Here is a 16,371-nt window from a genome sequence, read left to right on the forward strand (position 1 = left end):
TGATGTTTACATCTTTGTTTTAAAACCCTGGAGGTGAGTTTTACAAATTATGTTGCTTATAGAAGTTATACATCCACCTTTCTCATATCTCCCATCTTCTGTTGGATATACAGAAATGGAAAATTCTTAAAGCACAGTAAGAACAAGAGGCTCATGAAAGAGACTTCACTGATGGCTGGCTGGTAAAATGTATTGATGGAAGAAGCATGTTGCTTAAAAGAATTGCTTCTTGTCTTGTCCTCAAATAAAAGAACAAAAATCTGAATGCTAGGAGAGAGTAATAACTTCCCAATGGAAAAGGAAAGAAATCACATATTTACTAAAACAAATAGTCAGGAAATAAGTTTCTTGAAACAGGCCACTTTTTCATATTCAGTGTGCCTTATGCTTACTGATAATGCAAGAGGCAACTGGACGTAGGTGCTGACTTTGCCCATCATTTGACTGTGGCCAGTTCCTTGCTAGTCTAGCAATGAAGGGATGAGTTTGAAAACCTGCAAAATGCAGTTCTGCCCTCATTTCTCTGAGCAAGAATGTGCCTAAATCTGGAAGAAGTTTTAATTTTCTGGTAGATCAGAGCTGGTTTTGTAAATGCTGGTGACTGTCTATCCCCAGAGCACATACTCCTGGCTAATGCTTTGTTTATAATACATGCACTGTTTCCTGAAGTGTTACAAAATATGATAAGACATTTGTTTAAGTGAGGTAGATGGATCTGGTGGCAAAACTGCTGCACAGAGTGGTAGTGCAGCAGGGCAAATGTGCCACAGACCTCTCCTTAGCTGAGGTGTGAAACAGCTGTCACAGCTATGACACCCTTGAAAACCAGAGCATCTGGTGAATGCCCTTGGAAGACACATTAGCTTTCATCCCAGAAGCCACATATTGAAGGAGACATTTGTTTCAAGCTAAACACTTATTTTTGTAATCGTATGCCCAGCAGCTGGGTGGAGAAAAAGAACGGGCTGCTCCACAAACAAAAATTAACAAAGCCTAATCCAGATTTGACCTAGGTCCCCACATAACCCTGGACCTCTTTCCTATCCATTCCACTCCCCCAAAATTTTATTTCCCCAGAGCATTACCAGCTTCCCCTTGTGTTACCCTCCTCTCTAGCTGAGCTTTAGGCAGCATGCTGCCCATTCAGAGCAGAGGTTGGGGTGTGTTGACCACCCATTACCCTCCAGGATAAATGGTACTTATTGGAAATATCTCTCCTCTACCCAATTGCCAGTGCTCATTTCTTTTTAGCAACATAATTATCTTCAGTACCCCTCTGATTGGTTTGAAATTGGACCGCAGGTTCACAAGTTACTAGGAAAGACCAAAAGCTCCAGGTGTCAAGTCTCATTTCCTTGGGAAACCAAAGTTTAAATAAATGGTCACAGATCAGTGATTAGATTGCAGCTTCTGCTGAGAACTTCATGGGCTGAACTATTCAGAGTTTCAACTCTAAAATAAATCCATGCAGTATGATGCTAAGTTTCATCAGCATGACTATTAGGCCTTGTATGCCACAGAAAAAAGCTACCTTAGAGGTAGTTTTAGCAAAGGAAGCTGAGCTTATAAAAAGTAGAACTTGCATATTTAACTTGCTAAAGCTTTCCCTCTCTGTTTTGCTCTCTCCCCTTCCCCTTTCCTTTCCTGTTTTTGCCTTTGCTTTCAACAAAAATTCCCCTTTGGCTTTTTCAGATGGATGCCTGGCTCAGAGTAAAGAACATGCAGTGCACAGTCCCTAGCAGAAGCTGAAAATGGATGATGTCTACTGATGCTTTGCAATGATGTCATCTCCCCTTTTTCTGTTTGAGATGGGTGATAGGAAAATGTTCTAAAATAAGACTGAGCGACTCCTTCATCCCAACTTCTCTCTCCACGGGTCTGAAAACCATCTGAAGAAATGACCACTCAGCTACCAGAGGAGTCCATGGAGACCCAGAGCTCAGATGAGCTTGAGTGCAAGATCTGTTACAACCGCTATAACCTGCGGCAGAGAAAACCAAAAGTGCTGGAGTGCTGTCACAGAGTGTGTGCCAAATGCCTTTGCAAGATCATAGACTTTGGTGACTCCCCGCAAGGAGTCATAGTGTGCCCATTCTGCAGGTTTGAAACGTGCCTGCCAGACGATGAGGTTAGTAGTCTTCCTGATGACAACAACATCCTTCTGAATTTAGCTTGTGGGGGAAAGGGAAAGAAGTGCCTACCAGACAACCCAACAGAACTCTTGTTGACTCCCAAAAGGCTGGCATCTCTGGTTAGCCCTTCTCACACCTCTTCTAATTGCCTGGTTATAACAATCATGGAAGTACAAAGAGAAAGTCCCCAGACTCTGAACTCAACCCCTGTGGTGGAATTTTACAGGCCTACAAGTTTTGACTCTGTTGCAACTGTGTCCCACAACTGGACAGTGTGGAACTGCACATCCTTGCTCTTCCAGACCTCGATTCGGGTGCTAGTGTGGTTGCTAGGGCTGCTGTACTTTAGCTCCTTGCCTTTAGGGATTTATTTATTGGTATCCAAGAAAGTCACCCTTGGGGTTGTCTTTGTAAGCCTTGTTCCTTCGAGCCTTGTTATTCTCATGATTTATGGCTTTTGCCAGTGTGTTTGCCATGAAGTTCTAGACTGCATGTCATCTTGATAAAAAATACGGTAAAATAAGGTGTATTACCAGATGTGTAGCATAGTTGATTTATCCTGTTTTTGTATTCTTTGTATTCTTATTTATTCTTATTGTCCATCCCACTAAATGCAAGCAGTGGCCCTAGTTACATGGTCCCCTTTTTTTCCAACTGAATTTGACACCCCTCACCCCAAGCATTTTTTGAGCTAAGAACTGGAAATAAAAATTACAGGTTGATTTTAAAGGGTTGAATATTAGAAAGGGATAAAGCAAAGTTGCCTAAATTGGTGCTTGCTGCTGCTGCCACTGTTCAAATGAGTAGGACTTTGCTTTGTACTGGACTGATCAAGTCAGTTCATGTGGTAGGATTCACCCAAGAAGAAATTACTATAGCAGACACCTTCCAGATGCAAGTACTGCATCTCTCCATCCAAAGCATCTCATGCTCTGAAATATCTGTTATTTACAATCCATCATCATTTATAGCAAATTAAATCACTCTACTAATTAATATTGTAAGAAGAATTAAACAAACTAGCAATTTTTTTAGTTCTTGTTGTAGCATAAATACTTGTGGGAGGCCAACTTTTTTTTTTTTTTTTTGAATGTTAAAAACTTGTCTCCAGAACACTTTCCCCAAAAGAAGCCCATTTTTCCTTGTCATACAGTTGCAGCTCACTGTGAAATATTCCTGCTAATGAATACTTCTGGGGACCCAGCCATGTGTTTGCTGTTCTCCAGGTGCACTTATTTCAGTGTACACACCTTAGGCTTCCCTTTGAGGGTTCAGAGCTCTGCAGATTTCTCTAGCTATGTTCTATTATGCTTACCCTCCCTCCCAGCATTTCCACAACCACTAGACATTTCCAAGCCACCAGTACTTCCTTCCTAATGGATGACCAACCTCATGCACATATACTCTATGGTAGCTGTGCTGGAGAATTTGTCTTATGTGACTTTAGCTCTCAAGATAGACTTCTATTCCCAAACATTAGGAAACATATCTTCAATCAGTAATACAAATTTGAGAGAAAAAATATCTGAAATGGTTAACCGGGGTTTTGTTTGGATGTTTTTTTGGATTTGGGCATTTGGTTGGTTGGTTGGTTGGTTGTTTTTGTTCTGAGTTCACAGACTGAGTACTGTAAGGAGATAATGTGACTTTGGGAAGATTTCTGTTTATGGCATAGTCCTTCAAATTTTTTTAATACTCTGAATTCTCCCTGTCACCATTGTGAGTTGATGGCAATCTAGATGTGGCAATTAGCATGTCTCCATTAGTGGAGCTCAGAGGAATTACTGATACTTTACCATTCCACAAGTAGAACCAGGCCCTGTAAGGCTTGCTTGTATGTTGCATGGTTTAGGCTATTTTTTGAACTACTGGAAGAACACAAAAATAAGTAATATTTAATGTTTATGTGTATAACTAGGTCTAGCAACACCACAGCTGCAAACTGGTTTTCTTGTGCACAGCAGAGTGGAGTTGAGCAGTGCAAGCCTGGTTTTTGGGTCTGGCACAAGATTTAGTTATTTCAGGGCAGTGTAAAAGGGAGAGGGGTTTGTTGCATGAAAATTGAATGTATGGCCTAACAATATACTCTTAGAGCAAACACACTTTGGTAAGAATGAAAAAATGACAGTGGGAAGAGCAGAGCCTGTCAAGAGGATTTGAAGTTAAGCTGGTTCCATTTTTGTAGATGGCACAGGTGTTATCTGCAGTTTTGTTCCTACTGCAAACAGAGAAAGTGTGGAAATGTAAAGGTCCTGCTTTTCTTGACCCTCATTTTATAATAGTGCGTATATATGTGTGTGTATGTACATATAGACACATATGTGAGAAGAAAACTTACAGTGAAATTATAGTTTTCAAGTGTATGGAGTTATGGAGCTATGTATTGAATGATTAAAGGAAATGTTTCAGACTTTTCTGTAATGACAATAATTTTGCCTAAAATATTTTCAGAATTCCTAGAAAATGCTGTTCCTAAGTAGTTGTTTTAATGTTTGTGGTAAAGCACATGTAGTTAGAAGAGGAATCATCTCCAGTCAAGGTTTGACTCATCTATGAACTCATAAATTTTAAGTATCCAACAACAATCGTGTCAAAAAAAAAAAAAAAAAGAAAAACAGAAACCTATGTGGTTTTGTTTGGAAAGACGTATTTGTAGTGTTAGGGGTTTATATGTTTTAGGATTTGTTCAATTTGTCTGAATATAGTGTCTCTAATAAAGGGCTGACTAACAGAGGTTATAGGTTTTGAAAATGTGTGATATATATTAATTACCTCCGCACAACATGCTCTACAGTGCTACCTGTTGTATTTTCCTTTTGATTTTCAGCTGATTATCTTATCTCCAGCACCAGGTATTTGTACTCTGTTTTAAAACAGAGCCTAATTGTAGCAAACCTAAGTGGTATCAGTTACACATCACAGCACAAATTAATACACCAGTTGTTATACTTCTCTACTTTTCAGAATGCCAGCCCATTAAATTTATACTGTTATTTCAGACTGTGCTGCATTTCTAACCCACCCAAAGATGCAAGCATGCGAAAACATATTGATTGTACAGCTATGCTGCCACTCAGCCAGAGCATGCTATTGCAACTCTGGGGTCATGAAATACCTGTATGACTTACAATACGGCCATTGAGAATTGGTGGGAGATAAATCTCAATTATTTGTGGAGAAGAATTTTTGCTGTGTGACTGAGACTAGAAGAACTTCAGATATTACTCTTTCCTTATTTTTATTCTCTAATATCCTTTAGACTTTTGTCTAAAAAAACCTGAAAATTTTTGTGTCCTCTGCAGTAGAATAACTGTGCTGAAATCGATGTTAATGGGGCTAAAATCAAGACTTGCATAATTCTCTGTCTGGTTTTCCTTCCTTTTCTCTGACTGTTTTTCTCTCCTTGGGAAGTAATAGCTCCTGGGGCTGTAAAATACTGCCTGCACACCAAGGCATTTCCCTTTCAATGGGATTTATTCCTGCTGTGCCCAGACATGACTCAACCAAGTACAAAGTGCTAGAAATTCATTACTATAGGATTAATTTCATCCAAATGAGATTTTTTTGTTTTGTTTTGTTTTTAATTCCTGCTTATCCTGTGGATGCAGACCCTGTCCTTGCCAGCTGCCCATTTACAGTATGATATTGTGGTATCCCCTGAGGGCTGGGGCAGGATGATGCAGGAGCAGCTGCTGGGCACAGCTTAGGAAGGATGCACTGAGATGGGCCATCCTGTGAGCAGGACTTGGTGAGGGATGAAGCTGTGCTTGAGCCCAGAGCCCAAAGGGCAATTAACAGAGCGTGGGTTAACAGAGTCTGTGGGCTCTTACATAGGACCTGGGGCTGGGGTTAGGCTGACTGAGAAGCTGAGCAAAGCAGAGAGGGGGGTGTTGTCTATGCCTGGGACAAACGGGCTATTTTGAATAAATATTTTGGGGTAGAGCTGCTGCAAACAGTTTAATGTTTTCATTCTGACCCTTCTGGGGTTTAAAATTCATTTGGAAATTAAATTAATTCACTACTGTTATTACAGTTGAGTACATTTACTTTCCAAATGGCAAAGTACTGAACTTCATTCTAATTTAAATGGATCCTCAGATTTGGGCATACTCCCACTGTTATGTTAACTATTTAAAGCTACAGGACTGGCCAAAGTAAGGGCTGATGTCTCTGATTTAGCTGCATTGTGAGCTTTGGTAGGTCCTGCTATATTGATTCTAGCCCCACAAAAGTGTATATGCTAATATAAAACACTTAAAATAGGCAAACTGTTGTCCTGATAACATTATTGGCAAACTTCAGGGTTGCCAATATTTAACAATGTACCCAAAAATAGACTCTTCCAAACACACTTGATTACCTGAAGATACAGATAAGTGAGTCAGATCAGGATGCTGATAATGCTAAGGGATGGCTTTGATCCCTGTATGGATCATTCACTGGAAAGTTGGACTTGATGATCCTTGTGGCTCCCTTCCAACTCAGAGAATTCTTTGATTCTGTGGAGTCCAGCAGCACAAAGCCAGATAGACAAAACAGGAAAACACAGCTTTCCACCTAAGTGGCTGCACTTCAGCCTGAGGAAAAGGAACTGTGGAGGTTCACCGGAAGGTAGATGAAATTTTTGAGGGACTTCCTTGTTATTGGGTACAAGGCCATTGTTTTTCTTAATTTTAACGAGTTCTAGTGGTAGATTCAACTCATTATTCCTCTTACTTTTCTTCCCCCTCTCATGAAACAAGTCTACATGAAACTGTGGATAAGCAGTATTTTGAAATGAAGCAATATTTTCTACTACATTGAGTTTGCAGCCCAGTCCAGCACGGCAGGGCTAATACTGAAAATACAGCAAAGTGCAGCCAGGATGCGAGAGTGAACAGGGTGCAGCGGGTAAATGGCAGCATGTTGTTGAAACAGTTTTGATGTCAAAGAAAGGAAAACATGGGGCTGTATCCTGCCTTGTCTTGGCTGGTTCCAAATTACTGAAAGGATGTTCCAAGCCAGAGCACCACCATGGCTCAACACTCACCCCTGCATTGCCTCTGGGACAGTTCACTTTAGCTGTGCATCTTGATTTCTTGTACAGGAGTTCTACATCATTATTTCATCTTCCTGTATGGGTGGTAGGTGGAGTGAAAGATCCACAGTGTTACACTTCTAAACATTTTGACTATCCTAAGGCTTCTTAGGGTTGGGGGTTTTTCCATTTCTTCATATTTATTTCTACAAAGTGAGACAGTACATTTTATTTTAAATGCAAGGATTTTAAATTTCAAGGATTAAAAAATTAAAAACAGAGAAAAAAGAAAAAATGTGGGGAAGAAGAACTGAGAATTTTGAAATAACTTTAAGATATTCAAAGTGATAGGAAGAGACTGAGATTCTTTTTACTTTCATACTAACAGACTAGATGTTATCCTTTGAGTGACATCAGTAAATATTTAGTGCAGGAGATTCCCAAGGGAATTGATAAGTCTGCCAGACCTTAGGCACAGACCCTGTACTCCACTACTTTTCTGTAAAGCACCATTCTTTTGCATTAGCCACCTCTGTCAAAGTTGAAAGATCACAGTTCACAAAGAGTTCTGGCACAAAGGATAAATCCCCAGTCTGGGGACAGTAAATCATCTTTTTAAAGACACATGTGACAGCAGCAAATCTTTCAGTTTCAGACCTTAAATAAAGAGAAGTCATCTTGAATTGCTAGCATAAATTTAATTTTAAATCAAGTTTAATTGTGCTGGGCAACACTGCAAGTAGAAAACTTTTTTTTTTTGTTTTTCTGCCTTTTGCTATACAAATGTGCTTTGCATTTTAAAAAATGTATTAAGTGGTAGAAACCAGAGATAGATAGGAAGAAGCCTAATAAGTAATTTTATCCATTTCCTTCGCCCCCATAGAGATGAATGCTTTGTCTAGTCTGGTTTTAAATATCTAAAATGATGAGGCCTCCACCTCTTCCCACAAGGGACTTCTCAGCCATTTAATAGGCTTCTTTGTTAGGAAATACTTGCTTCATACTGATCCTATCTTTTTTCTTCTGCATAATGTAGTCCCTTTCTTCTGTGCCCAGTATTTTAACTTTTATGAAATCTGGGAAATGCATCATATTTATCCATTTCATACTGTAGCTGAATAATTCATAATCCTTGTTATTCAAGTAACAAAAGAGATAAGCAGCCAATAGCTGAGCAGCTAATACTTCACTGAGATGGTGTACCATGTACCAATGGGTATATTTTGTGGCAAGTCCTGGCTGACACTGCTTTTTGCATTAGGGAGTGAAAAATGTCAAGAATGTCAAGTGAAACTGAAGAAATGCATCTTCCCAAGTGCATGCATGGCAATATTACTGAAATTTCAAGAGGTGCTGAGGCAAACAGCCTACTTCTTTGGATAGAGCTTTTCTTTCTATAAGTGGGTGATTTTATTAAAAGTATGCTTTCAAAAAGCATTTGAATTTTCTATTCATAAGCAAACCTCTAGATGAGAATCACACTATGTCAAAACTCTTTAACTTGTTGAGAGACAAGGCTGGATTGATTGCCACTCACTGCTAAGCAGTTTTTGCTGACAGCTTAGCTCAGAAGAAAAATTTAATCCAGCGTTATAGAGTTTGAAAAGATGCCTTTGCAACTGTGACACTGGAATCAGATCTGTGCATGAAAAAATGACTCATGTTTTGACAACAGTAACTGCATTTCTGATTTAATTACAACATATTAGATAATCCTCTACCTCACTCAAAGGGCAAAAAGAAGCAGTGTGACTAAGGAAATCCTAGCTGGACAGCCAGATTTTATGTGATTTTGCATTCAAAAGCTACTTTTTTAAAAGGCAGTGCTATGCTTTATGCTGACCCTGGGCCAGGTGAGAGGTCTGCTAGGTCTCTCTAACCTCATGGCTGTAGTGGATGCACATAAAAAAAAGTATATGAACAGCCCACATGGATGTAGAGCTCCTCTATACCTGCTAATATACGGCAGTCCACAGTTGGAGATCCCTTGAGATGGAGGCTGTGTCTGTGGGTTTGATTCTTGCCTATGGACTTCTCTGGATTCTTTTAAATGTTGTGTTTAACCCACTTATAGTCTTGGCACCTATAAATTCTCACAGCATAGGGTCTCACAATTAATTCTGTATTTGGTGGAAAAGGTCTGCTTGTCTTAAAAACCCCTGAGGTACTTGTTACATCTGCCCTATTTATTCCAATAAGGAAAGAAGTTCTGAAGTATGATGGCATATTTTTTCCTCTACACTCTCAGAACTTCATCTATCCTTGGAGATGTTAACATCAGGGTTTTATCCCTTGTACTTCTTCTCTTCTGCCTTTTGTCCACACTGAACATCCTAGTCTGTTTGATCTCTCCTTAGGCAGCAGGCTTTCCATGCTCACCACCAGCCACTGCACTTGCCTGAACCTTTTCTACATTTTTGTTTGTTTATTTGTTTGTTTGTTTTACTTTGAGGTGGGATGAAGCATTTAGAAATAGATTCTCATTAGTTCCATTTGTTGATAAGCCATGTGATCACATAAGACATCTGTACTCCTACAGCCATGAAAATTACTTTGTCATTTTTATTGGTCCTGACAGCACATCTGAGGTGTTACACTTGATTATTGCTAGTTTATGTGTTATATGGATGTGCATTGATAAACTCATTAACATGCGAGTTTATCCAGTGCATTCTAACATCCCTGTTTGAATTGTTTGGTTCACATGGATGCAGGAGACAGTAGATTTCAGAGAATATTTAATTTAATCTTGGCATAGACTGTATGGATTTTAGCTCTATTGAGCACGTGGCCTGACGTTGCTGGACTGAGCAGCCACTCACCATCTCTCTCTGCCATAGTGATGGCATCTACCTCATCCATTTGCTGCAGCCATCCCAAACTACAGCCTAGAGCTTTTTTTATTGCAAGAATATATTTTTCTTTTAAACACCTGAATCTTTTTATTTCCTTAAGACCTGTGGCCTTTTTCATGCCCTCCTTTCTTCACTCCAAGAAGAGGAGGTGCTCTCAGATAAAAATATTAATAATGACGCTGTTTAGACAGTAAGCCCATTACACTGGGTTCTTCATATTGCCTAGCAGAGCAAAGGTTTGGGGCCTCTTCCTTCAGATATCCTAGCAGATATAATCAGGGACCTCAGCATTTTGCTGTCCTGGGCCTCACAGAAGGCTCCTTGCAGTCCCTGGAGGTCTTCATACTGATGCTCTTTACATCAGTGTCCCATCTTTTAGTTAGAAAAACTGAGTGACTCTAAGGAAACATTATTATTGCAATAAAACAAGATAGAGATTATTTTCTTTCAGTGAAGAATGAAATAATGAAGCTGAAACTTTTTGGGGCACTTCCAGGGTCAGCTGCAAATTTCTAATTACTTTTTTGTTTGTTTTAGTAATTAAACACAATAATAAAAACAGGTCAGTGAGGCTGCATGAATCATGCAGATAGTTAATGAAGTTTCACAAGTAGGTGCTGAAAATGTGTGGGGGAAAAGGGATTAAAAAAATATGAAAATGGAGGAAAAGACTTGATCACACAATAGGGCTTGGGTGGAGAGGGCAAACAGCTGTTGATCTTCTACAAGAGATTGCAGAAATAATTCACAAAGACAGGTAGAATGTGAAGAATGTGTGTGTACACTCCAGTGTATTATGGACACATTGTAGAGTAAAATTGTCAATCCAACAAAATTGAAAAAAGGAAGTTTTAATCATAGGTTTCTTTACTTTTTACTTTGTCACAAAAAATTCATGGGTTTTAAGTTCCAGATCAAGTTGAGGTTTACCAAATGTAACATGAGTTTTATGAGAGGAGTAACTTTGCCTTCTATAACTGTCTTTTTTAGATTTATGTCATAGTGTGGGAACTTCTTTTTGTTTCTGTTTATTTCATGAGTAGAACAATGAAGTCTGCCATAATCTTGCAGACAAGGAAACTATGACATGGAAGCAAATGACATAAATATAACCATTCCTATCTGAAATAATGAAATACCAATGTAAAAGCAATTGTTCCACTCAATAAAACTAATTTTTCAGTAAAGATTTGTCATGATAAGCATATTTCTTAATGTGTGGGTTTGAAGGTCTTTCAGATTTTATTTCTGTTATTTATTGCAACAGTTTAAAATATAGACTGAAGGTAAGTATGTGATAGTATTTCAATGTTTTAACCAAATAAACAAAATATTTTTGTTTACTGCAAAAGTATGTAAAGTGTTTTGTGCAAAGGAAGACTGCAAGAAAACTAAATTAAAGCTAGAAAAAATTCTGGATGATCACTCAACCATGCATTTTTAAAATAAAATACCAGCATGTATGAGAGAGCATTCCAAGTAGCAGCCAGAAAGTCATTTGCAGCATGTATTTTGCATTGGAGTCCTACATTTTCTGGCCTTGCTAACTGACTGGTTATTAAAAACACAGGGCTGATCCCTGGTTTAGAGAAGGAGGTCCTTGCCTGGAAACTCTTAGTCCAGGCACCTCAAAGTCCACAAGCATTTTCTGCTTTCGGAGGCAGCCAGATGCAGGTGGGGTTGTCCCTCGCGGTGTCAGAGAGGCGTTGGTGGAGCCTGGTCAAGGGGACACAGATGTGATTTGCACACATGTGCACAGGGAAATGGAGCTGCTCAGTGAACACACACTTCCCTGGCATGAATTATTCCTTCTTTTAGCAGGACTGCAAGGAGTAAGAGTGTTGTGTAACTCTGCTGGCTTCAGGTGCAGCTAGACCGCAAAGAAGTGCAACTCACAGGGGTGTGGTATGCGGTCTTGTTGAAGTGTGTAGAATAGGAAGATTTATTCACTTTAGCCAGTATGTGGCCACTGGTGTAATTTGCATTTTGAATGGATGAGATTTTGGTTTAGTGATGGCTAGATATAAAACTCATGCAGTGCTTCTTTATTTTTGAAATTGCAAAACCTTCCCTGCCATGTTCGGCTTCCTTCTTCTCTGTTAGTCTGGGATGGCCTAGAACTGCTCAGCTTTCTGATATCCAGATCTCATGATCTTCTATACTTGCAGATATTTGAACCCTGGATTGTAGGACAAATCCACTCTGAGCTGAAAGCAACCCATCCTTGGAAAAAGGTATTGTCTAACACTCTTTCTAGTGTAGAAGTAAAAGCTCAGATTAAAATGTAATTTGTTTTGTCCCATGGTAAATTCAAACATGAAGTGTCTTTCCAACTTTATTTTTACCACCTCAGAATTTAATCTATTTCTCCTGGTTTGTCCTGACAAAACTTTATACATAGGTTTCTAAAATCAAGTGCAGTACATAAACAAATGAGAAAGCATGTGATCTTCACTTGCAAGTTCTTTGTTTCTTTACTGAACAGTACTCATAAAAGCAGCATAAAAATAAATTGGGAAAATAGATAGCATTGTTAGATATCAGATTGAACTTTTAGCACTTAGCCAGTATTGCTGGAACCTCCAAAGAGGAAAATAAATGAAGTTTAGACCAATGTTCTTTATATGTTAAGGCTAAAAGTCAGCTCTCTCCCTCCTCAACCACAGAAAATATCAGTAGCTGCTTATGCATCACAAAGGCCTGCAAACCTGCCCCTCTTGCCATTGACACGTGGTTTGAAAGGTGAATTATCTGGTGGTTAGTTTGACTGGAGGCATTGGTGTTTTGACCTGGGACTAAGCCCCTGGTAGGAGCAGAGGAGTGCACCTCAACATCACCTGGTTGTCCATCCCTATGGCAACAATGGGTGGGGAGAGCTGGGAGGACTGTGACTCCCAAACTTTGAACAATGAGGGCATTTAGAGATGCTTCTCGAAGGATGTTACCTGCCAGCTGTGCCTGCTTGTCTGAAACGTGAATCACAGCTGTCTCCTTGACCAAGGAGATACAGTTGAACCATGTGGCGTCAGACACCTCTGGGAAATCCTACAGAGCAAATTGAGTGGGCTTCAAAGGGAGAAGTGGGAGGAAAATCCTTGTGGGTATCTTTACACAGCAGCAAGGGAAGCAGCCCTGTGTTCCCATTAACAAGAAGAGAGATGATGCATTTCATTCCCAGTGTTGCATGTGATTGCCCAGTACATGCAGCTTGTGTTGCATGAAGCATTCTGCCCTACTGCAGTGCCTTGCATTGCCTGCGCAGCTTTATCCTCTTCCACACTGCACAGCCATTAAAGCTGTAGGGCAATTGCACCTGGGCATTGGCAAAGCCAGCACCTCCTCCCATCCTGTCCCCATGGCTTGCACACATCTGGCACTGAGCACACACAGCCTCTTCTTTTCCAGAGGCCAGCACCATAACTCTCCTTGCCTGTCCCTCTTCCAGCTCTCTGCTGCCCCTGCCTGCCTCCCTGCTGGGTGTCTTTAAGGTTGTATAGGATTGGAGCGAATTTATCTGTAATGAGAATTGTAATTTATCTGAAATGAGAATTATTATTCTTGGAGAGAAAAAAAATCTTTGCAATTTTGACATACATGGAGGTTTCTGGACATCATAAAGTGAGAAGAGTAAGGTCCCACGTCATCTCTGCAGATGGCTGTCCCATCACCCTGTGCCACACGTGCTGCTCTCGTATCAGTGAGCACGCCCTCAGACTACAGGAAAATCTCCCTCAGACCTCCTTGCATGTTGGTCAGTGGTGGCTTCCAAACCCAGACAGAATATACAGGGTGAGGTGGATGCAGTACTCCAGCACTTTGCTACTTGGAAAGTGTAGGGCAGCATCCGTGAGGAAGCAAAGGGAAGAGGGGGAGCAGGAGTGGGGGCCCCCAGAGAGGACAGTGATGTGCAATGAGTAGGGAAGGCCATTGCCTTCCAAGGTGGGGAGGTGAAACTGAGAGGTGGAGGCTAATGAAAACTCAAACCCCATCCTGAACTGAAAAACCTTCTATAAAGACTCTTTATTGCATCAGTCTTCCTTAAGGAAAATTTGTCTGTGAGAAAATGGCTCATAAAATTAATACCAGTGACAGGTAAAATTGGGCAAGAAAAAGTGAGACTGTCACTGGTTAGCTTGGAGGCTTTCCAGTCAGGCATGTCAGATGAGTTTTTCCTAGGCTCATCTGCTGAGCCTAGAAAAAGGTCCTGCTAAAGCTGTCTCAGATCTATCAGATGTGTCAGATCTTCTTCAAAAATTCAGGAAGGATAGAAGAAATATCAGGAAGAAGGGAAAAGACAGGTATGTTTATATTTTTCAAAAAGGAGTAGGGTAATTTTCAAAAAGGGTAGGAGCAGGGAATTAGTGACTGGTCAGCTCTCTGCAGCTCTCTGTGGTTCCCCTGATCAAGCCACCCTTATACTTGAAAGCAGCTGCAGGACTACCCATTGCTCCTACTATGATTGTGTCTTTGAATGATTGAAAAATTCCATATTTGTTATGATAAAGGAAAAATCCAAGGTGAAGGTAAAAGCATAAAGGGAAAAATCTGCTATTAAAAATACACTGTAGGAGTTGCATGCTTCTGAATCACCTAGGATTCATTTAATAACAAATTGTTTCAGTAAAACTGAAGTAAAAGAAATTTTCTATTGATATGGGTTTACTTCAACAGCTGCCAAGCACAAATCAAGGAATGTTTACTTTGGTGCTGTTGTCTGACAGAGAAGGATTGTTTCTGGCAAGCACTTTATATTGTATTAAGACATCAGTCAAAACAAACAAGAATGTGAAAATCGCATTTCAAAAGTAATCTAAAGCCACCATGCAGACTCTCAAACATTAAAGGACACAGTGAGGGTAGGTGTGTTGGTATATTCAAAGAATGGCAATATATTTGTCTCTTTTAAGTTCTTGATGGGAGTGAAACTCTTCTTGATCCATGGATCTATTCTTTTAGCACTGATAGTGCTCAGACTTTACAATGGCAATGACTGTTTCTCCCTGCATGTGGATATCCCAACCACAAATGTGTTCGTGCAAAAAATTTTGACATGTAATTTAGCTGCAGGCAAGTCACAAGTATCTCCTGTATTTCCATCACCAAATACCAGAAGGGTTAGAGAAAAGGGACTAGAGCAGATCAAAGCAGTGTCATTAATATATTTAAAAACCCTTCCAGTTAACAATTTATATGCTGCGTATAGCAAATAGCAAGTTAAAAATACTTCAGGTATGGTAATTTCTTCTTTCAGCTTTACATGGTTTTCTTAAACAGGACTGTTGAAGGAGATTTTCATGAGTGGTTTTTTTTCCAGTTGCTTTGCTGTATGACTTCACCTTTAAATTCTTCAAGCTGACAAAACCTTTGGTAGCTCAGTGTACCAGAAGCTCCTGCTGTTTGTCCCACTACAGCATCTTAATTGCAAACCAGAGATGATAGCTCATGTTCAAAGAGCAGAGACAGAGGTAGGACCAGTGATCTACCTGGGCTCTGATACAGTGTGAAATCTTTCTGGGAATTATGCAGTCTAACAGAGAGAGAACAAAAATTAAAACTTACTTATCAAGAGTGCTCCCCAAACCAAGGAAGGGCCTCACAGCTTCCTGTGAAAAGCTGTACACTCCATCTATCCTCAGGCACAGCACCACACCAAGGTGTGCCTGTATGTGAAGTGCCTGATGTTACTGAAGTCACTGATGGGGTTTTCTCCTTTCTTTTCTGTGGGTAGGGGAATGAGTGTACAGGATGCCTCCTTATACCTAGTGGATGTAAGGACAAAAATGGGGACAATAAAACCCACCACCATGCTATAAAACATAAATATATATGTTGATATATATATTGATATAAATTGATATAAATAAATATGATGATTCTCATCACCATGTTAAAGGTAACACAGTCAAAGAAATACATCTTGCAGCTGCAGCAGCAAGGAGTGAAGAATGAAGATGGAGAATGGCAAAGTGTGTTCTCAAAGCAGCTTGCAGGTGCAAGCGAAGTTCTGCCTGCCACACAGGTGAGTCCTGCTCCTATCTGAAACTTCCGTGGTGCTGGAAAAGGAACTTCAACAAACTGGTCTTGGGTAAGCTTCCAGTTACCATGGGGTGCATTGTTGCAGAGGATGCATAAATATAATTATTCATAAATAATACAGCCAAGATAAAACAGTCCTCCCTGCTAGCCAGACAATGCCCTTGCCTATGGATGGGTCCAGGGGTCAAGTGGACTGTTCCATCTCACCCCCCCAAAATATGTATGGTTCACCCTGCACCTGTATCCCTCCCCCAAAACATCAAGTGCCTGTAACCCCATTGGCCCGAGCCTTGTTCCAGCCCACATTGAAGCCCCCTGAAAAGGGGGCTCC

The 16,371-nt window shown here is 40.2% G+C and overlaps 1 protein-coding gene across 6 annotated transcripts in view; it reads left to right on the plus strand.

Annotated features, from left to right (window-relative positions):
* RNF182 (ring finger protein 182) overlaps positions 1 to 11,191 on the plus strand; it is a 35,634-nt gene extending 24,443 nt beyond the window's left edge. For all 6 annotated transcript variants that reach the window (XM_085571503.1, XM_085571506.1, XM_085571507.1 and 3 more), the window contains one exon: positions 1,693 to 11,191. In XM_085571503.1, coding sequence (XP_085427629.1) covers positions 1,898 to 2,635 — 738 coding nt within the window. In that variant the 5' untranslated portion in view covers positions 1,693 to 1,897 and the 3' untranslated portion in view covers positions 2,636 to 11,191. The remainder of the gene's footprint in view (positions 1 to 1,692) is intronic.
* Positions 11,192 to 16,371: the final 5,180 nt, after the last annotated feature.

This window comes from Lonchura striata, chromosome 2 (assembly GCF_050655825.1).
Source record: "Lonchura striata isolate lonStrDom1 chromosome 2, ASM5065582v1, whole genome shotgun sequence".
Lineage (NCBI taxonomy): Eukaryota > Metazoa > Chordata > Aves > Passeriformes > Estrildidae > Lonchura > Lonchura striata.